Source organism: Talpa europaea, assembly GCF_964194135.1.
Source record: "Talpa europaea genome assembly, chromosome: 14".
NCBI lineage: Eukaryota > Metazoa > Chordata > Mammalia > Eulipotyphla > Talpidae > Talpa > Talpa europaea.
In genome coordinates this window covers 49189527-49213322 of record NC_140082.1, presented here as the reverse complement: position 1 = coordinate 49213322, position 23796 = coordinate 49189527, and the positions used below count along the sequence as shown (strand labels likewise).

The 23796-nt window shown below is 35.1% G+C and overlaps 1 protein-coding gene across 1 annotated transcript in view; it reads left to right on the top strand.

Annotated features, from left to right (window-relative positions):
* ERO1B (endoplasmic reticulum oxidoreductase 1 beta) overlaps positions 1-23796 on the top strand; it is a gene marked incomplete at both ends in the record, with an annotated part of 49824 nt that overhangs the window by 4638 nt on the left and 21390 nt on the right. Inside the window, 4 exons of the mRNA XM_084253713.1 lie at positions 4474-4593; positions 14339-14422; positions 17573-17614; positions 19153-19235. Of these exons, the coding sequence (XP_084109839.1) occupies positions 4474-4593; positions 14339-14422; positions 17573-17614; positions 19153-19235 (329 nt within the window). The remainder of the gene's footprint in view (positions 1-4473; positions 4594-14338; positions 14423-17572; positions 17615-19152; positions 19236-23796) is intronic.

The window sequence follows — 23796 nt, the reverse complement described above, 5'->3', positions numbered from 1 at the left end:
ATTGTAAATGAGATGTATATATTACTATATGTAAATAGAAATAAACCTGTCACTTCTAGTAAAATTGAACATATATTTATAGTACTTTCACTCCTAAGCATATAACCTGGGGAAATTTTTACATATATGTGTACAAAAGTTGTTCTTTAACTAAATCTGGAAACAACCTGTTAGTTTCCTATATCACAATACTGCAAACTTAATGGTTTAAAGCGTCTTTTTTTTTTTTTTAAAGATCTATTTATGCATACAAGAGCTGGGGTACAGGCCAGAGGTGTGGGGGTGAGAGGATTCACCAGAGACAGAGTGGGGAACAGAACAGGCAGATTGACTGAAATACACTGCTGAGGGGAGCAGCGGGAGAGACAGGAGAGGTCTGCTGTGCCATGTGGGTTGTTCCCTGGCTGGCCGGGGATTGAACTCAGGGATTGAACTCATGCTGCAGAGGCTGCAGATCACTTCATAGTGTGGTGCTTAACCCCTTGCGCCACCAGGGAGGCCCTAAAGCAATCTTAAGCATAGTTCTGAGGGCCTGATCTCTAAAGATAGGTCTTACTGGGTTAAAATCAAGGTGTCAGCAGGGCTTCATTCCTTCTGGAGCCTCTAGGAGTGAGTTGGTTCTTGCCTTTTACAAGTTCCTAGAGGCTGTTATGTTTCTTGGCTTGTTGCTTCTTCCTCCATCTTGAAAGCCAGCAGCGTCACATCCTCCAGTCCGTGACTCTGATACTCGTAAGGAGCTTTTGTATGGGACCCACTGAATAGTCCAATATAATCTTATCATCTCGAGACTCTTAATCACATCTGCAAAATACTTTTTTTTTCATGTGAACAACATATTCACAGGCCATTCAGGAATTAAAACTTGGGCATCTGGGAGGGAGGGCATTGTGTGTTTACCATATGGAGTGTTTACCATTAGAATAAATAAACTGGTATTTTCATGTAATGTAATACAGTATAAAAATGAATGAGTTAGAATAAAAATCATCATTTTGGATATATGCCATATGTTAGCAAATGCAACACATCACAGAAGGATTCACACATTAGATCCTGTTGTTACTAAAGTTCAAAATGATAAAAACTTCTAATTGTACATCAGTTAGAAACTTCTAATTGTAAATTAGGGGTACATCATACATGGTGAAATTATAAAGAAATGTAAAGGAATTAATAAAATAAGTTTTTTTTTTAAATCTTCAGGAGAAGGGAAATAGGTCTAATTCAGGAGGGACTTAAAAGATTGGCAATATTCCATTTGTTTTTTAAATTTTGTTGATCAACAGGTTTTGTCTTACTAGTAGTCTATAGATGATAATTTTGTATAGTTATCCCAGTCCCTGCAGCAATTAAAATAGCCTAAAAGATGGTGATGTACTAATGAAAAGTCAACACCTTAAATTTTTTTGAGAAAGAGCAATCACTGAAAATACTTTCTAAACCTAGAAAGTTTTGATTTGTATTTTTTTTCCCCCTTATTGTTTTGGGACTAGAATTTGAAGTTTTGTAAGTTACAGTAAGCTAGAATAATAGAATGATATTTGCTAATTAGGGCCTCCTTGGTGGCCTAAGTGTTAAGTCTTAGCAGTGTCACCTCTACAGCTTAAGTTCGATCTAGGGCCAGGGAGCTAACCCACTTAGGGTGCAGCAGACCTCTCCTGTCTCACCAGCTGCTCCCCTTAGCAGTATATTTCAGTAGATCTGACTATTCTGCTCCCCACTCTGGTGAATCCGTGCTCTCTCTCACATACACACACACACCCCCACCGGCCTACACCCCAGTTCTGTGCAGAAAAAAATAAAAAGAAATTTGAGGGGACAAAAAAAAGATTTTCGGAGTTAGAGACGGAATCTTGTAAGTGGGATAGCAAAACTTATAAAATTCCAGAGCCAAAATTCTTAATGTAAACTAGCTCTCTTTATGTTGTGGGGAGGTTAGGGGCACATTTACATTCCTAGAGGAAAAGCATAAGAAGGAAGGACTGCTTTCAATTTTCTGATCCTTTCTTTGCATGTATTCTCCTATAGGTCACATAAACAATGTTTAACATACTGAATCCCATTTAGAATTTTAATTTTAATTGCAGTAATCATAGGTTCCAGGCAGTTGTAAGAAATAATACAGAGAAATAAGATAACCCTTTATCCAGTTCTCCCAATGGCAACATTTTATAAACACAGTGCAATATTATAACCAGAACATTGATGTTGATACAGTCTACTCATTCAGATTCTTCTTTACTTTTCTCATTTTTGTGTGTTCTCCATTCTTTAAACACATGTAGATTCATATATCCCCATTATAGTCAATACTGAGCAGTTTCATGACTAGAGGAATCCTTACCGTTGCCCTTTAAATAGGCATTCTGGGACCCAGATTTCCAGTGAGTGTGGAAAAGGGTGTTCCCCCATACCACCAAGTAACTCTTCAGAGACCAACTGGTTGTCCTACAAATTCAACTCAATTGTGACACCATCTGCCAGGATATAACTACAGAGTCTGCAGATTAAGGGCTCAGTCTTAAAAAAAAAACACTCTCTTCATGCCACTTGAGACATCTCTGCTTCTGAATGACCAGTTACCACTTGGGGTCCCTCTTGAACTCCAGATATCAGTAACAAGTGAAGGTTGTTAACCTGTACTGTGCTGCTAATGAATTGTCTATAAAGCACAGGTTCCCTAATCCTTCCCCTTTGGATTAAGTTAGGATCTATGAGCCATTCTAGTGGCTCATACAACTCTGAAACACTTTACTTACTGGATTATTGATTTATTAGCAAAGTATGTTGCTTGGAAACAGTCAGATGGAGGAGATGCTTAGGGCAAGATACGGGGAAAGAGTGTGGCGCTTCCATTGGAGTGCTCCATTGTTCTCAAATATCCATGTGTTCACCAACCCAGAAACTCTCTAAACTGTCCTTAGGTTTTTTTTTTTTTTTAAAGATTGATTTATCCATATAAGAACTGGGGTATAGGCCAGAGGTGTGGGGGTGAGAGGAGACAAAGTGGGGAGTAGAACAGGCAGACTGACTGAAACATACTGCTGAGGGGAGCAGCCTGTGAGTCAAGAGAGGTCTGCTGCACCATGTGATTGCTCCCTGGCTGGTGATCAAACTTGTGCTGTGGTGGCTGCAGACTGCTTCATAGGTTGTGTCTTAACCCCTTGCTCCACTAGGGAGGCCCTCCTTTCGATTTTTATGGAGGTTTCATTACATAGTCAGAATTGATTAAATATTTGGCCATTGGTGATTAATTGAACCTCCAGATTCTTGGTCCCCTCCTCCCCAAAGGTTTGAGATGAGGTCTGTGGTGGAATCCTGGGGGGAGGTAGAAGTTCTAGGTCCTTTAATCACATCCTCTGTTCTCCTGGCAACCAGCCCCCATCCTCAGACCTAGTCCAAAAGCCACCTCATTAGCATAACAAAAGATGCCTTTTCCACTGATCACTTGGGAAATTAAAAGGATTTTAGGAGTTCAGAATCAGAAGGAAAGTGTGTGTGTGTGTGTGTGTGTGTGTGTGTGTGTGTGTGTGTGTGAGAACACAGTACCACACGCTTTTATAACCACACCTACCTACTTTGGCACCCCGCTGCCTCTCTCCAGCTCCCATCCCTTACCCTAGTCCCTAAACCCTGCAACCAACAATCTGTTTGTCTTTCATTTCTAAAATTTTGGTTATTTCAAAAATGTGGCATAAATTAAATCACATGTCACCTTTGGGATTGACATTTTACTCAGCATAGTTCCCTGAAGATTCATCAAAGTTATGCATGTCACTGAATCCCATTCTTAAATTTAGCAGAAGAATGTTTTATATAATTTTTGGACTCTGAAATCTCTTTGTAAACATCAGTTTCTCTTTAATTAATATATATTTTGAGTAGCGGTAAAAACACGTATTTTAAAATGTTGAACTTGGCACTAAGTCTCACTTCTACTTTGGAAAAATTTTAACCTTGCTAAGCCTTAATTTCCTTGCATGTAAAATGAAGGTAACAATGCCCATTTCATAGGGTATTTAAGGAATAAAGATAGATAGGTAATGCTCTTAGCACCATTCATATTAAATAAGTGTTCTGTAAGTTATGATGTAAGGAAAAGACAGGATTACCACAACAAAATTATTTGCTGTAGACTAGAAGTCTGTGACATCTAGCTTATTCTTGAAAGAAGTTGCTTTACATTCCATTGACTACATGGATTTTATGAATTTTTAGGTAAGAGAAGGAACATTTAATATCTTTTTGGCAAGAATGTTTAGCTCTTCAGAATGGTCTGATATATCTAATTCTCCTGTTGTTTTTAAGTGAGCTTAATAAAAAGTGACTGCCTTAATGTTAGGTTTTCTAATCAGCAAATACTTGTTTACTTGAATGAATAAGGTATCTTTTAAACATAATAGTACAGATTTGATAAGGTTGTGAAACATCAGTAACATATATTTTAAATTGTATCTATCTATATTTTTTTAGGTCACCGGAGTTCTGGATGATTGCTTGTGTGATGTTGATAGCATTGATAACTTCAACACCTTCAAAATCTTCCCCAAAATGAAAAAATTGCAAGAGCGAGACTATTTCCGTTATTACAAGGTATGGTTATAACCTTTGGAAAGCACCCTATGTATAATTTTTATTATTGAAATGTATTAAGTATTGTAGTGAAAACCTATCTTTTTGAACAGGAAGAACCTGAACCCTCTTCCTATGTTTGGTAAATTTCTCATCTTTCAGTTTTGGTTTTGAGGCAAAGACTCCTTTCTCTTCAGAAGCTGAAAATGCCAGGGACTTATTTTGTCAGCCTCTCTTGTAACTTAGGTCCTGCCTTCTAGATACACCTATCCAGGCTTGGAGTTGTGCTGACCATGTGTAGTGTCATTTGTTAGCATTGTCAGCAGTGCAAAGTACACAGCAGCACAAGCTTATTGGGCAGACCACTGGAAAAGCTGGTAGAACACTGTTCATCATAATATTGTAGAATTGGTTGTTAAATCTGACAATAGTCCACACTAGATCTTTATAAATTAAGCAATGATGCAGTATTGAAATGATAATTTAAATTAAGACCAGTAGCATTTTAAAAGCTGTATTTTTGCTTTGCCTATGCTATTAGTCTCATTATTTAATGGAGATTATAATTTCTTTGATTTACATTTTTTTATTTTAAAAATTGATCATAATTTCCTTTTTTAAACCCTGATTCTATATAGGCTAACTTAGTCCTTTATTTTTTAGGGTAAAAAGTAAACCCAGTATTTTGACAGTTCAAGGTTCTGCAGAGAGTAACTTATACCTAAAAATGAACTATTATCTGTTATTCTTGGCATTTTACATACAAATAAGACAGGTTAAAATTGCTTTTTTGTAATTTCCACCACTAAATTTGTAAATTAAATATGTAATCTGTCTGCATTGGTAGCTGCTTTCTCTCCTTCCCTTCGACTACCCAGGTTTAAACATATGAAATTGTTTATTACATTTTGGGGTCAAAATGGCTGACTATTGCCAGTTTCAAATGGTTTAACACAGTTGAGGAAGCATTCCTTTTATCAGACCATCCCTTCATAAAATGTTTAGGTCAATATGTACTGGCCTACTTCTTTTTGTGATTGTGTCTTCTATTTCTGTATCCCTGTATCAATAACAGACACTCGAGAAGGCTCCTGGAGGAGCCAGAGGTGAGCTGGGAAGTTTGCCCACACCAGGCCCCTTCTGGCCTGCAGTCAGAGCCCAGAGGGGGAGCGGGAACCCACCACTGGGGCAGACTGGGAGCACAGGGAGTGCTTACTGCATCACCATTTTAGAACAGGGACATTTCTTCAGTAAAGACTGCTTGAAACCTGCAGATGGCTCCTGGAAGAGCCAGAGGTGAGCTGGGAAGTTCGCCCAAGATGCCGGCCAGTACCAGCAACACAGTGTCCCAATGCATATGGCAAATTAGAAAACAGACAGTAGGGAGTAGAAAAACCACACACAACCCAGCAAGTCCTCAGGAAAAAAGCACACCACAAAAAGAAAACCACCCCCCAGATTGCAATGACCGTAACTTGGAAGAACTTCTGAGTCTTCCAGGAAGAGAATTTAAAATTGCCGTGATTAAAAAACTGACAGAAGTCATAAAGGAAAACAGTGATAAGGGAAAAATAATCAACGATCAGAAGAATGAAGTTGAGTCCCTAAAGAGGAAAGTAAAAGAAATGCAGGAGATCAAAGAATTAATGGAGGCGCTAAAGAACTCTGGGAAAAGCAGTGAAAGCAAAATAGATGAAAAGGAAGAACGAGAAAGTACTCTTGAAGACACAGAAATAAAAAGAACCAAAACAGAAACGGAAAGAGAAGTGCGAATGAAAAAGAATGAAGAAAGACTTCGGGAACTATCTGACTCCATGAGGAAAGGAAATATAAGAGTTACAGGAATCCCAGAAGGAGAGTAGCAAGATGTAGGAACAGAGAAAATATTCCAGGAGATAATTGAACAGAACTTCCCAAACGTGAAGAAGGAGCTGAAAATAGATATACAAGAAGCAAGAACACCACCAAACTTCCACGACGAAAGGAAAAATACAGCAAGACACATAATAGTAAAGCTCCCAAGAATCCAGGACAAGGAAAAAATAATGAAGCTGACAAGAGGGAAGAAACAGATAACATTCAAAGGAAAACCAATCAGACTGACATCAGATGTCTCCAAAGAAACACTACGGGCAAGGAGAGAGTGGAGGGACACAGTCAACAGACTCCAAGAAAACAGATGCCAACCAAGAATACTCTATCCCGCAAAGCTCTCCTTCCTCTATGAAGAAAGAATAAGGACCTTCCCAGACAAACAGAAACTCTGGAATTTCATTACGACTAAACCCCCACTCCAAAAAATACTACAAGGACTCCTAAAGCCATAACCTCAGAGGTACGAATAACAATGAAAGAAGGCCAAAAAAAAAAGTTATTAAAAGAATAAATAAATAAAATAAAGGAAAGACAAATACAATGGCAAATACAGATGTTAACATATCAAAATTAACTCTAAATGTAAATGGACTAAACTCTTCAATAAAAAGACAGAGTCCCAGGCTGGATTAAGAAACAAAATCCAACCTTTTGCTGTCTCCAGGAAATGCATTTAGCTACAAAAGATAAAAATAGACTCAAAGTTAAAGGATGGAAAACAATTCTACAAGCAAATGGACCAAAAAAGAAAGCAGGAACAGCTATACTTATATCAGATAAAACAGATTTCAAACTCGAAAAGATAAAAAGAGACCCCAAGGGTCACTACATTATGATCAAGGGGACAATACTTCAAGAAGAAATAACACTCATTAACATATATTCACCAAATGAAGGAACACCAAAATATATCCGACAACTATTGTCATCTCTGAAAACAGATATCAGAGAAAACACGTAGTGGGAGACTTCAACACACTACTATCAACAATGGATAGATCAATGAGACAAAAAATAAAGACACTAAAGCTCTAAATAAGGATCTAGAGTGCTTGGGCTTAACAGACATCTATAGAACACTAAACCCAAAAAAATCTGAGTACACATTTTTCTCAAGCACACACAGATCATTCTCCAGGATTGACCACTTACTGGGACACAAGACAAACATCAACAGATACACCAAGATTGAAATCATACCAACCATCTTTTCTGACCATGAAGGCATCAAACTAGAAATAAACCATAAAAAGAAGGCAAGGAACTCTCCTACCTCATGGAGATTAAAAACCACACTTCTGGAAGACCACTGGACTAACGAGGAGATTAAAGAAGAAATTTAAAAAATTCTTTGCATTGAATGACAAGTAGGACACCAATTTCCTAAATGTATGGGATGCAGCAAAAGCAGTAATAAGAGGAAAGTATATAGCAATAGAGGCTCACATCAAGAAACATGAAAGAACTCAAAGAGACAACCTAATCTCGAAGCTCAAAGATCTAGAAAAAGAACAACACAAAAACCCCCAAAACCAGTAGAAGAAAAGAAATAATAAAAACCAAAGCAGAAATAAATGAAATCGAAACTAAAAATACAGTCCAAAAGATCAATGAAACCAAGAGCTGGTTCTTCGAAAAAAATCAATAAAATAGACAAGCCCCTAGCCAGGCTCACAAAGGAAAAAAGGGAGAAAGCACAAATAAACAGGATCATAAATGAAAGAGGAGAAATCACAATGGACACAGCAGAAACCAAAAGAATAATCAGTAACTACTATGAATAGTTATATGGAAACAAGTTCAACAATCTGGAGGAGATGGACAAATTCCTACAACTCTACAATCACACAAAGCTAGATAAAGAAGAAATAAACACCTAAACAGACCAATTACAAGCAGCAAAATTGAAATGGTAATCAAAAACCTCCCCAAAAACAAAAGCCCAGGACCTGATGGATTTACAAATGAATTCTACCAAACATTCAGAGATGAATTAGTGCCTATCCTTCACAAACTCTTCCAAAAAATTGAGAAGGAAGGGATAATACCAAACACGTTCTATGAAGCCAACATTACACTTATACCAAAACCGAACAAAGGCAACACAAAAAAAAGAAAACTAAGGCCAATCTCCCTAATGAACACTGATGTAAAAAAATCCTCAATAAAATTTTAGCTATTAGAATCCAATAATGTATCCATAAGATAATTCACCACGACCAAGTAGGATTCATTCCAGGGACACAAGGATGGTTCAACATCCAAAAATCAATCAACGTTATCCAACACATCAACAAAAAGAAATATAAAAACCATATGATAATATTAATAGATGCTGAGAAAGCTTTCGACAAAGTGCAACACCCATTCATGATAAAAGCCCTTGATATTCTTGGGATACAAGGAACATACCTCAACATCATAAAGGCCATATATGACAAGCCAACAGCCAGTATCATTCTCAATGGTGAAAAGCTGAAAGCATTTCCATTGAGATCTGGAACAAGACAAAGATGTCCACTCTCACCACTGCTCTTCAGTATAATACTGGAAGTCCTAGCCAGAGCAATAAGACAAGAGAAAGACATCCAAGGAATCCAAATAGGAAAAGAGAAGTCAAACTATCACTATTTGCAGATGGTATGATAATATACATAGAGAACCCCAAAACCTCCACAGAAAAACTAATTCAACTCATCAATCAGTTCAGTAAAGTAGCAGGATACAAAATCAACACACAAAAGTCAGTAGCCTTCCTATACACAAACAATAAATCTGAAGAAGAAGAAATCAAAAAAACCCATCCCTTTTATTATCGAAACAAAAAAAAATCAAATATTTGGGAATAAATCTAACAAAAGAGGTAAAGGAACTATGCAAAGAAAACTATAAAACACTGTTAAAAGAAATAGAAGAAGACACAAAGAAATGGAAAGACATCCCCTGCTCATAGACTGGAAGAATAAGTATTATTAAAATGGCCATTCTACCAAAAGCAATATACAGATTCAGTGCTATTCCAATAAAAATTTCAATGTCATTCTTCAAAGAAATAGAATAATTATTGATGAAATTCATATGGAATCAAAATAGAATAATTATTGATGAAATTCATATGGAATCACCAAAAACCCCGAATAGCCAAAGCTCTCCTGAAAAAAAAAGAAGGGAATGGAGGCTTCACACTCCCAGACTTCAAACTATACTATAAAGCCATAATCATCAAAACTGCATGGTATTGGAACAAGAACAGACATACAGACCAATGGAATGGAATAGAAAATCCAGAAATAAACCCACAGATTTATGGTCAACTAATCTTTGACAAAGGAGCAAGGAATATGCATCGAAGCAAAGAAAGTTTGTTCAATAAATGGTGCTGGGAAAACTGGGTCGCTACATGCAAAAGAATGAAGCTTGACTACTACCTCACACAAAAACCAACTCAAAATGGATTAAAGAACTAGACATAAGACCTGAAACCATAAAATACGTATACGGGAATATAGGCAAAACACTATGTGATATGCACATCAAAGACATCTTTACAGACACATCACCCAAAGCAGTGATAGTGAAGGCAAAGATAAACAGCTGGGACTACATCAAATTAAAGAGCTTCTGCACAGCAAAAGAGACAATAACTAAAACAAACAGAAACCTCACCTACTGGCAGATCATTTTTGCACACAACACTAATGATAAAGGACTAATCACAAAAATCTACAAAGAGCTGATGAGACTCAACAAAAACAGAAAATAATCCAGTCAAAAAATGGGCAGAAGAGCTAAAAAGAAACTTCTCTGAAAAGGAAATGCAAATGGCCAACAGGCATATGGAAAAATGTTCAACATCACTTGTAATCAGGGAAATGCAAATCAAAACTACCATGAGATACCACCTTACACCAGTGAGACTGGCACATATTAAAAAAACAAACAACAACAAATGTTGGCGAGGTTGTGGAGAAAAAGGAACTCTCTTGCCCTGTTGGTGGGAGTGCAACCTGGTGTAACCACTGTGGAGAGCTGTGTGGAGATTTCTTGACCTACTAAACATAGAGCTTCCATATGATCCAGCAATTCCACTCCTAGGTACTTACCCAAAGGACACAGAAACATCAATTCCAAAGAGCACCTGCACCCCTATGCTTATAGCAGCACTATTTACAATAGCTAAGCTTTGGAAACAACCCAAATGCCCAAAAATAAATGGCTGGATCAAGAAGATGTGGTACATATACACCATGGAATATTACTCAGCATTCAAAAAAGATAAGCACATGCAATTTGCAGCAACATGGATGGCGCTGGAAGGGATCATGCTCAGCGAAATAAGCCAGAAAGAAAAAGAAAAATACCGGATGGTCTCACTCATAGCAGGAATCTAGAAAACTTAAATAAGAGACCAGGAAAAAGAATAACTATAAGAAAGTAAAAATCAAAATCAACAAACAACTTTGAACCAGAGACACTCTATGGGGGTGGGCCGGGGAGGGGAGGGCTGGGGTCAAAATAAGAGGGTCGCAATTGTATGGGGAATATAAAAATAAAATTTATAATTAAAAAAAAATAGACACTCAAATTTTTGAATAAATAGAGTACTTCATTTAATCTTTATACTGAAATCCTAGGAGATCAGCATTATCCATGTTTTAAAATTGAAGAAATAGTGGTGTAGGTATCCTAAGTAAGGCACTTTTGTTGGCCAATAAGCAAAATGAGGGTTTTTGGGAAAATGTGTGAAACAGCTCACAAAATTAAAAGATAAACTGAGGGAACATATATCAGAAAAGATAGAAATTAGAGCAGAAACTAATGACCATTCTCTTTATGGTACCAACTAAAATTTTGGATCAAATTAACCATTTTCCATATTCTGGAACACTATACAAGACTCCTATTTCTGAGAGAAAGGGTCTAATTGATCTAGAGAGGACCCTATGATTCCTTAACCAAAAGAGGAGAAGATATTTAGTATACCATTCTGTTTGCATAAATATAACAGATGTCATTGTTTCTCACGGGGAATTTAGGGAATATTACAAAAGAAGGAAAAATGAAAGCTGGAGAGTCAAAAAAAACTTGGCCACCCAATATAAGACTCATTCTTTCTATACATGTAACTAAAAAATGTTTCAACCAACATAATGAAGTTAGTCCTTTTATAATCAGAATATATATTCATACCCACTCCCAAAGGAGGGCAATACAATGATTTACTTAATGCATTCAGCTCCAAGTCTAGAAGATTTGGATGGTATTTATACATCTCTGGGTCTCATAACCTATCAACTAAATGAAAAATTTAACCACCACTAGTATATTCTATGTGTAATAGATGGAGAAAAGGAAAGCTTAGGGAAGAGGTTAGTTTTAGACACATGTACATATGATTCAGCAAGTAAGGAAATATAGGTAGAAATAAGTCAACTTCTGTCAACTGTTAGTTGGCTGCTATAGCTGGATTTATAATTCCTCTCTTGTACTATCTAGTTAATTTATTTATCAAATACTTTTTGGGTGATTGCTTTGTAGCAGATCCTGTTCTATGTGCTGTGGATAAAATAGTGAATAAGACAAAGATTCTGTCTTCAAGAATGAAGCTTTTGGGGCCTCCCCAGTGGTGCAGCGGTTGAGCGATGGGCTGTGAAGCTGCCCGCAGCCTCTGCAGTGCTGGTTCGATCCCTGGCTGCCAGCGAGGGTCCCACATGGCGCACAGACCTCTCTTGCTGTGCCCGCTGCTCCCCTCAGCAGTGTTCTTCGTCACTCTGCCTGTTCTGTTCCCCACTCTGGTGAATTGTCTCACCCTCCTGTGCTTCTGACTGTACCCAGTGCTTATATAAATAAATAAATCTTTAAAAAAAAACTTTTAATAAGGAAGACAAACAAGGCAGTAAAAAATAAAATATAACTTCATGTGGTTATATGTTAAGTGCTATGGTGATAAATTAAGCAAAGGAGGAGATAGTAATATGTATAAATATTATTTGTATGAAGTAGGAAATTTGTATGGGATAGGAAATAGAGAAACTATGAAGCTATTGCAGTAATCTCAATGAAAGATGAAGTGGATTTGGAATAGGGTAGTAGAGTTGGGAGAGGTGAAAACGGATCAAATCAGTATCGTGTACAAGTGTATTATATATAATTAGTGTCATATAAATTAGGTTACCAACAAGCTTTTTTGATGAATTGAATGTAAGGTATGAGGCTAGACCTCAAAAGATGATGCCTAAGTTTTGAAGCCTGTTACCAAAAAATAACCTAATCAGTTGGATTTTATTCCAAGAATGCAAGGACAAGGGATTTTTCAGGTCTTCAAAATTCAACACACATTACTGATTTATAAAAAAATTAATAAAATAACGAATACTTCCTTAATGTGATTATTTCTGTTCTACCATTGGCATTACTAGCATCTTAATGTTTGAGAAAACAGAGGAATTCTCACTTAGGTCAGGAATCAAGACTTAGGTGCCCACTATCTCCTGTACTGTTAGATGTATTATGGTAGTCAAACAAGAAAAAACAGACAAAAAAATTTAAACGAATAACTAAAACCATCTCCATCTATAAATGACAAAAATATACCTAGAAAACAAACCGAAACAAAACAACACAATAAAAATGCATTAACATAGCAAGGTTCCAAAAGAAGGAAAACTTCAAAACACTCAGGAAAAAATACAAAAGTAGGCTTAAAGTAATGTTAGTATAAAAATGTTAATTATACCCAAGATAATATATAAATTTAATATTTATAATATATAAATTTAATATTACCAATCATTGTTTTCCCCTGGAGCTGGACAAGTTGTCACAGGTCAAGTTCCCTGGGAAGCAGCCGCCAAGGCAATGATTATGTGCTAATTTAAATGTGCTAATTTGAGGTTAATTAGGGACTACTCTTGGAACCAAGAGTTTGGGGAGGGAAAAGAAAAGGAAGAAATCAGTATTGGGCAAAGGTAGAAATAAAGCTGTGGTACAACCTTAGGAATCTCCAGGTGACCTTTTGAGGAATTATTAAAAATGGGATGACCCTCTAAATCTGTCCCCACTTGTGGGAGAGATCTAGACCTTTACATCCCTGTATTAATTATTGGATCAATGTCATTATAGAGGTCAAATAACCTTGGGCAAAGTGACTCTTCAGCTGAGGCTGGTTGCTTGTAACATTTACAGAAGCTGGGGTAAAGTACTCTTTATTCCTGAAGGGTGATCTAAGTGGCATGTTACAGTATCTATCACAATCCACTCCTTATGCTATGCATAGGTTGTATATTCTAACATAGCAAATAAGCCTAAAACAAACTGAGAAGGTGGAGTTCAAGGAAGACCAAAAGGAAGCGAGAAAGCGAGTCATGTGGATACATCTAAAATCTTACCTCCTCAGATGTATCCTTCCACCAGCCTCACTATTTTGTGTCACAGAATTCTGTATTTTCTTTTGTAGCACTTACCACAGTTTATAATTAAATAAACATACAAATAGATGCTTTTTTTCTAGCAAACTGTAATTTCTGGGGATGGGGGAGGGCTGGAGTGCTTTTTCCCCTAGATCCTACACAGTGCCTGATACATAGTTAGTGCTCAGTACACACATATTAAGTAAATGTATTAGAGAGAACCCTGATTCGTGAGTTATATTAAAGTAGTCCTGAAACGCTTTCCAGGTTTTTTAGATAGAGCAGTGTACTTGAACTTTATTCCCTTTTGAAGTGTCAGATTAATAGTAGTCATTTATTGTCAAAAATTAGTATTACATCTGGGCATTTGGAAGACTGCAGTCATTTCACCACTGTGTCATTGATGGAAGTGGCACAGTGACACTTAGCATTGCAGAACTGTCATACACATTTACAAATGTTAATTCATTCTTTCTCTCAAGGTTAATCTGAAGCGACCATGTCCTTTCTGGGCAGAAGATGGCCATTGTTCAATAAAAGACTGTCATGTGGAACCCTGTCCAGAGGTAAAATAAAATAGGGGAAAAATTGCTTTTTCTGAGATTTTAAATAGGCATGAACTCTTTTTTATGTTGATGAATTTGGGCTTGTCAAATGCATGTGTTCTCAGCGCTACACTTTTTTACTCAATTTTTGAAAATTCTATCCTTGCCACCAAAATGGATTTGAAGACATTCTTGTATCCAGTGGCACTGGTAATTGAATGTGGAAGTGGAGTTTGATGCTAAAAGAGATAGAAAATCAGACCTGTTCTAGGATTGAATCTTCAATTGGCCAACTCTTACTTCATGCTTTATTGAATCTGCATCTTGTTTCATAGGCAGAAAAAAAAGCTACTGCACCTTAAATTTCAAATTTAGAATGGGAATTAAAGTGGGGAAATTTCAGGTTTGGAATTAGGGCTTCACTTGGTCTTGTTACATTGGGGAAAATAACTTAGTAGTAAGGAATGCTACATTTTAGACTTTGTTTTTTTTTGGTGTGTAGCATGATTATGTTCTCCTTCAACAGTAATTACTTGTAAGGTATTGTTTTCATTTTATTTCTTTTATAACCTAATCAGTCAGCCTATTGTCCTTAGAGACATCTGAGCTAATTAATGTTCTACCTAAGAGGAAATTTTTTTAAAATGTAGTATCTTCATTTTCCTTTAACAATAAAATGTTTTCCAGTTTTGGGTTTGAAATAACTTCAGACCTATAGGAAAGTTATAAGTATAGCACAATTCCCATATACTTTTAATCCAGATCATCTCATTGTTAATGTCTATCACATTTGCTTTAATTTTCTAAGTATATATTATTTTCTGAATCAATTAGGTGTATGTTACCAATATGATCCTTTTTTTCCTTTCATGGCATCTTAAAATTTTTTTTAGATAACATTACATTATAACATCATATAAATTTCTAATGTGTATATTGCTAATCAGTACTTGTACATACTACATTAAATTCACCACGAAAAGTCCAATTCTGTCCTTCACAATACAATTGTTCTCTTTTTCCTGATTTACCCAATCCTTCCCTTGCCCATCTTTGTCCACTTGCTGGTTTTATAGTACAGAAATTTATTTTAGTTCACATGTCCATTTAGTTCATCATGTATCACATGAGTGAAATCATGTGGTATTTGTCTTGTTTCATTAAACTTAATTCCCTCTAGGTTCATCTGTATTGTTGCAAATGGCAGGATTTCATTTCCTTTTTTTTTTTTTTTTTTAATATGGCTGAGTAGTATTCCATTGTGGGTATTTACCACATGATCTTCATCGCTTCATCAATTGATGGGTACTTAGGCTGGTTGTTTCCAGTTCTTGAAACAATTGCAATACACAACCAGTGTATTCCTTTACCACTAAATACTTCAGTGCTTATTTACTTAAAAACAAAGTTATTCCGCTGAGCATGATCCCTTCCAGCTCCATCCATGTTGCTGCAAATTGCATGAGTTTATCTTTTTGGATTGCTAAGTAGCATTCTATTATGTATATGTACCACATCTTGATTCAGACACCTATTTTTGGGCATTTAGGTTGTTTCCATAGCTTAGCAATTGTGAATAGTGCTGCTATAAACATAGGGTTCAGGTGCCCTATAAGCTAGATGAAAAAGCATACATTGTGCAAAAATGAAAAATGATGTAAAAAATATATAAAATAAAACATAAAAAAAACAAGGTTATTCTTTTACCTAACTGCAGCATAATTAACAGAATCAGAACATTAATATGTCACTGATTTCTAATATATGGACCTTAATTACATATTGTTTTATCACAGAACAAACTAAACAAAACATTTCCAATCCAGAACTGTGTATTGCATTGGATGAATTTCTGTTTCATCTTATTTTAATCTGAAATAGCCCATCACTATTTCTTTGTGTTTTGATTTCTTGAACCTATCTTTTTCCCCTCTTACATTCTTTAATATATACCAGTTATTTTGTAGAATACACCTCTTTTTTTTTTAAGATTTATTTATTTATGCATACAAGAGCTGGGGTACAGGCCAGAGATGCGGGGGGTGAGAGGATTCACCAGAGACAGAGTGGGTAACAGAACAGGCAGACTGACTGAAATACACTGCTGAGGGGAGCAGCAGGGGAGACAGGAGAGGTCTGCTTCGCCATGTCGGTTTCTCTCTGGCTGGCTGCAGATTGCTTCATCATGCCGTTCTTAACCACTTGTGCCACCAGGGAGGTTCTTCTCCTCATTTCTTTGGGATGTTTCCTAATCATCAGATTCAGCTCATGCATCATGGACAGGAATATTATAGAATTGATATCTTGTGTCCTTTTCAACATAGTGTATCAGGAGACACATGATGTCATCATGATCTTTTTTATTGATTAGGGGAAAATCTCTTATTTATGTTCTTTACTCTCACATGAAAATATTTGTTTAAAATTTATATGTGAAATATGACCTTTTCAATAGGTAATTTGCTGTTGATAGCCCATAGATTCAAATATTAGAAATCAGTCCACTACGTTGATTAAGGAATCAAACTAGGATTGTTTTTCAGTTTCAATTTGTATTGGGAAAAGAATAAAGCTGTTTGATAATCTAGTTGTAATACTTAATACATTTATTAAATCAAAAAGTGTTTTCTATATAGTTAGAAAGTTGAATCTACATGCAGTTCTTCCATTTGTAAATATCGTATTACCTAGATTGGTAAACCCTTTGCTAATCACTTGGGCCAAAGAACTTACTCTTGCCTTCAATATTAATTCAAAATTGCCTAAACTTTAATTGTCAACTTAAAGAAGAAAGAAAAATTGAGTATAACATAATTCAAATAATTTTGAGAGTCTTAAAAGCCTCTATTCCTATGGAAAAGTTCATGAAAAAATCATCTCCTTTCTTGTAACCTGAAAAGCATATAAACTATTAAATACTGCATTGAGAAGTAGTAGAGCTGATTTTGACTGAATTTTTATGTCATTCAATTTTCTATAGTATGAATCATAAATATGTAAATTGGGATACCTTACCTTTTACCTCAAGAGTAGTGCAAAAACAGAATGTGAATGAATGTCTGTTTTCTCATAGAATAAAATAGCTTTTGAATTATATTGGTAGCATTACTAATTTGTGACGAAATCTCAAAATATATAAAATCACTGAAATCTTTTTGTCATTCTTTTAAGAGTAAAATTCCAGTCGGAATTAAAGCTGGAAGTTCTAATAAGGTGAGTCATTTTTCTTCTGTGACTATTTCTACTTTACAGAGTGAAAGTTGCCATTTATTGCTTGAGAGAGATTGCAGAAGAAAATCATCATATGGTTAGTTGGGAATAGCCACATTTTCTCTCAGAATCCCAAATCTCTAATTCTTGCAGCAAGAAAAGAAGTGGTTTGTTTTCCCATTAAATTATATAGCTTTTTTTGAAGTACTTTTGTTTTTTGATCCTCTAGAAAAACCGTAAATTATAACACTATATCAGATGATCCACTCAACAGGTGTTTTATCATACATATATATTTAGTCTTCTCCTGTATTCAGGATTACATTGTACAGAGTAAACAATTATCAAGCTATTTTGCACATAGTGTTTTATTAAAGTGGCATTAAAATATTCCTTTAAAGATTATTCTTTGCCTCTTATGAGCATGCTATAATTTACTGCGCTGTTCATTCATGTTAAGGTAATAGTTTACTTCTTTTTTCATTGTTGTAGATACTTTCTCACTGTTGTACATACGTAATAAACCTCATCATACCCTCTCTGACTGTTTCCTTATGCCTCCTTGCTCCAGTTACTTCTTGTGATTTCTCTTCCCTATGATGCCTTTTGTTTATGCTCATTTTATTTTGTTTGAGATCTAGAATAGATAACTTAGTATAAGGACAGTTAAAATCCTCTCTGGACTCATGAGTGCCATTCTGTTTCTTCCCTCCCCATTCCTAGCCACTGTTCTGAAGTTGATGTATATACTGTTAGGATTTTTTTACATCTATACTATTATTGTACATATATCCTCAAATAATATGTAGATCTCTTATATGAAATTTAAAAAATAATACTCTTACTTTAAAAATTCAGGTTAAAAACAGTTTTTTCAGTCTGCATTTTTACTCAGTATAAAGCTTTTGAAATTTTGTCTCTATTGATATGTTCAGTAGATTTTGTTAATTTTAACAGTTGCATTGTATTCAGTTGTATGACTGCCTCATGAATTAGCCATTCCTCTGTTTGTAGACATTTCACTTATTTTTAGTTTTTTGCTATTATAAACAATGAGCCAGTAGCATCTTTTTTTTTTTTTTGGTCTCATTGTGCATGCATGTGAGAGTTTCTGAGTCTATATTTCGAAGTAAGATTGTTGAACCATAAGGAATATCTCTCAGCATTACAAGATACATATAACTTTCTAGAGTGATTGTACCCCTTTTTTTGTTGTTGTTGTTTGTAATGTAGCTCTGGATATGGTTTTAGTAGTGGGACTGCTGATTCAAATGTTTGTGCATTTTTATAACTCTAAATATTGTCAAATTTCTAAGAAAAAATTTCCAGTTTACATTATCACCATGCAAATGCTAATTTTTCAGTGTCTTAATTTAGTAGGAGGAAATTTGGGACTTATTTGTATTTACTCCATGTTAAGAATTTTGCTTATAGAATGCTTCTCTATTTAGTGTGTATCAGCTTTGCACATTGATTTCTGCCAGTGGAACAAGAAATAAAGAGAAAAATAATTATTTCAAACCTTACATACTTTGTTTCAGTACCTGAAAGTGGCAAATAATACCAAAGAATTAGAAGATTGTGAGCAAGCAAATAAACTTGGAGCAATTAACAGCACATTAAGGCAAGTTTTATTTTAGTTGTATTAATAAAATATTTTTACTTAGTTTATATAAAAAATTCTGTGGGTTTTTTGTGATTTTGATAAAACATTAAAGTTCAACTAATTTTAGAGGAGGAAGTTTTTTTTTTTTTTAAAGATTTATTTATTTATACAAGCACTGGGTACAGTCAGAAGCGCGGGAGGGTGAGAGAATTCACCCGAGCCAGAGCGGGGAGCAGAGCAGGCAGAAGGACCAAAGTACACTGCTGAGGGGAGCAGCGGGCGGCAGGAGAGGTCTGCGCGCCATGTGGGACCCTCCTCCGGTGGCCGGGGAGCAACTGGGGATCGAACCGGCGCTGCAGAGGCTGCGGGCAGCTTCGCAACCCAGCGCTCAACCACTGAGCCACCGGGGAGGCCCTAGAGGAGGAAGTTTCTATCCTAAATTCCATGATTGATTTGCATGATTGATTCTTAACTGATTTGTTTAAATTTTTAGAATGTATCATCAACAGTGACTATGTTAAAAAGTAAAGATTTAGAAGATTGCTCAACTAGCAGAGCATCTGAATTCTTTCTATAATGGAAAAAGAAGCCTGAACCTCTAAGTCTTTTATAAATAGTAATTCAATCTATATGTTATATTAAATTGATAAAAGTTACTATTAACAACTAAGTTTCATAGATTCTTTTCTATTGACGGCCTTACTTGATCAAAGCCTATTTTTGAGGGCCAACAAATAATTTGTAAACGGTCTCAAGCAGTACAAAAGGAACAGAACTGCAATTGAGAATGGGGAATGGAATATTACTCAGTTTTTTAAATTTTTTCTGTTTAGATTTGTATTCATGTGCTATAATTGTTAGTCTTAGCAGTTTAATTATTGAAGAAAAATTTTAATATAGATAGAAATGATAACATAATAAATGCTCAGTATCCTCTGTGCCAAATAAATGTTAATATCTACCACGTTTTTAAGAGAAATATTGACGATAAATTAAAAATTCCCTATGTTCTATTCTCTAATCCTGTTTTTATCCCTTACTCTTGAGAGGTAACTACTGTCTTGAATTTAGCATATAGACAGTTCATATTTTTGTTTTCATATATATATATATATATATACACACACATATGTGTGTATATATATTTTTGTGTATGCAGTTATTTTTCCTTTATGTAGATCATTTTGTGTTACTGTCCTTAACATTGTGCAACTTTCTTTTTATACAACACATTTTGCTTTCTAGATCTATCCAGGTTAAAACAGATTATTTCATTCTTTTTAGCAGTGAATGGTTTTCGTCATACAAATATACCATATATTAGCCAGCCATTCTCCTACTGATGGACATTTAACTTGTTTCAATTTTTTTTTTTATTTCTGTAACTTAGGCCACCTAGAGCACCCTTGAATATGTTTTTTTATATATATATACTTAAAAGTAAATGCAGAAACTTAGGATTGCCCAGTTGAAACTGTTTTTGAAATTGCTTTCCAAAATCCTTGTATGTATATTTATTCTGCCTGCAGCATTGAGAACTTGCTTCATTCACCACATCCTTGCCAAAAGTTGATAGTATTTGATAAGTGTGAAATAGTATCTCATTTTTGTTTATGCTTTGTTGATTACTAGAGAGTTTGATCAATTTTTTAAATTGAGATAACATTGGTCATAATACTGTATGTGATTCAGAAATATTGGATCACACCTCTTCAGGTGTATGTTACCACACTGCACCTACCACCAAGGTTCCATAGTCCTCCCCATAGTCCCTTAAATAATTAAAAAATATTTATTATGTATAATAAATAAAAACTGCTAAGACTGAGTCCTCTCCCTGAATTGTGTTCCACTCGCTCCCATTTTTTCATACATTTATTCTATTGGATATTTGAGTTTTTATTCATTCAACAAAGGAGTGCCTATAACAGGTCAACTATTGTTCTAGGGTATTAGGAGTATAGCAGTGTACATGACAAATTCCTACCCTTGTGCAGCTTAATTCCAGTTGTGGGAGATATACAATAAACAAGTAAAGTATATGAGAAGTAGTGATGATGAGTGGCAGGGTGAAAAATAAAGCAAGAAAGTGATAGGGAGGACTGGATGTGAGGGAGGTTGCACTGTTTTAAATTGGGCATCAGAGAAGGCTAAAGTGATAATGACATTTGAGCCAATTGTCATGAAAGTATGAGTTATAATCTGGCTACCTGGGGGATGAGGACACAGGTGGGGTAGAGCAGAGATCTTATAAAGCCTTGAAGTATCATTATGAATACTGCTTTAAACTGAGTGGAATTAAAAGCCATTGGAGGATTTTGAGAAAATATGTTGAGGGAAACAGGTATTATGTTATAGAAGTCAGTCATTGATTATTGTACTTCAGATAAGGCGTGATGGTAGTGGTTTAGTTGAGATCAGAGTGATATCAATGAAAATAAGGGGTCAGAATTCTGGATAGATTTTGAAGGTATAGCTGCAGGATTTGCTGAAGAACTGAATGTGAGGTCTGAAAAGATAGGACCTATGAATGACTACAAGATTTGGAACTAGAATAAATGTAGTTTCCATTTTTTGTCATTTGCTATAGTGGCAGGAGGAATGAGTGTAATAGTTATAGTTCAATCTTGGACTTGTTAAGTTTGAGCTAGCTATGAGACCTCAATTAGAGATATCAAGTAGGCAATGGAATATACAAGCCCCAATTTCAGGGGAAGAGGCTGGCTATAGATAAAATGTGGGTATCATTCAATAAATACATGATATTTAAAAACCATAGACCTAAATGAGATTACAAAGAGAATCTAAACAGAGGGACTGGGCCTTAAATCATTACAAAATTTTGAAGTTAATTCCTATTTGTATTATTTGTTGTTATCTCACCATTAGGTGGGGGTGTTCCATTTTAAAATTATTAATTTGTAAACATTTTTATATAATCTGATAAAAATTCTGTCTTTATGTGTTGTTAGAACTCATCTTTTAATTTTGCTTATTTTTTTATTGAACAAAATTTGTTTCTAAAACTTTCAAATTTAAGTTTAATACACATATTAATAAAGTACACAAATCTTAAGTGTAAGGGTCAAGTTAATTCTACAAAGTGAGCCTAATTCTAACCGTCATCCAGAAAAATATGATTGCTACCCAGAAGATTGCGATACTTGCTCTACTAGTCTTATGCCACCCTCCAAAGTTAGCCATGATTTTGAATTATATTAGCAGAAATTAGTTTTGCCTATTTGTATCAATGGAATAGTACAGAATGTATTATTGTTTTTCATTGGTATATAGCATTGTTTAGTAAGAATTACCATAATGTTTCCATTTTATTGTTGATCCCTAGATGTTTTCCACTTTGGGGCTATTTCAAAGTATTTGGTGGACATATTTCTATGGAGAATATACCTAGGAATGAAATTAATAGTACTATGTGCTTTTCCAAAATGTACCAAATTGCATTGCCACTAATAGTGTACAGTTCTTCAACAGTTGGTACTAGAATTTTTAAATAGTTTTAATAAATTATTGTTAATATACATTATACTGAACCTATTCAAAATAGTTTGATATTTTGACATTATATACTCAGCACAAAATATATATAAATCAGCACAAACAAGATAGTTATCTATCCCCCTCAAAGTTTTTTCATGCTTTTTTAGAATCTTTCCATTTCATCTCTTGTGCTCCTTTGTTTCCCACTTGAAAAACCACTAGCTCACTGCACCCTTTTGACAGGAAGTTCTGTGTTAATACCTAAAAATTTTTGTGCAAGTAGCTTGACATCCATCTTCAAACAGACTGTTGGAAAAACTGGACTATGACCTCTAAGGTTTCTTCTAACCCATTTCTAAACCTAACTGGGCCAGCTCTGTTAGCATTGAGCTAGCGTTCCTAATCTTTCCACCAGCATGGCTTTAAGCAGGGTTAGATGAAGCTTTCAGCAAAAGCCTTATCAAATTGGAATGTTCAAAGAAAAAAGTTCCCCTTAGTCATATTGATAACCAAAAAATGGGAATATTTGATGAAACATAACATAGTTATCATTTTAGCTGTAACTTGAATTTAGGCATTTAGGCATCAGATATTTTAACTTGGTCCACTATCATACAGATTTTTCCACTAACTTTTATTAATTATATGCTTCCATAGGAGAAAGTTTCCACAGTAAATTAAATTGAAAAAAATTTATTGATAAAGTTGATGTAGGGCAACCAGTCATATATTTGTTAGTGGTTATGTAATGGTTATGGTTGATGCAGCAGTTTCTCAAATACAGAATAAACTCTTGGCTGTAAGAATACCATATTTAGGAATTATCTAATTTACATTAGTTACACAATTTTTTTACCTTGGTTTTTTCCTTTCATGTAGTGAATAAAAAAGGATAATAATACTTCTTTTACAGATGCTGCCATCATGTTTTCAAGACAGGTCAAGAAAGTCTGAATATAGGGTAAATTGAGTGTAGGTCAAAGTTCATTTAAATGAATGTAATTGTTCCTTTTTTTTTTTTAGTTCCTCAAGTCAGAACTCTTCATATATTTTGTTAAATGTGAGCTAGTGTGTAACTGAA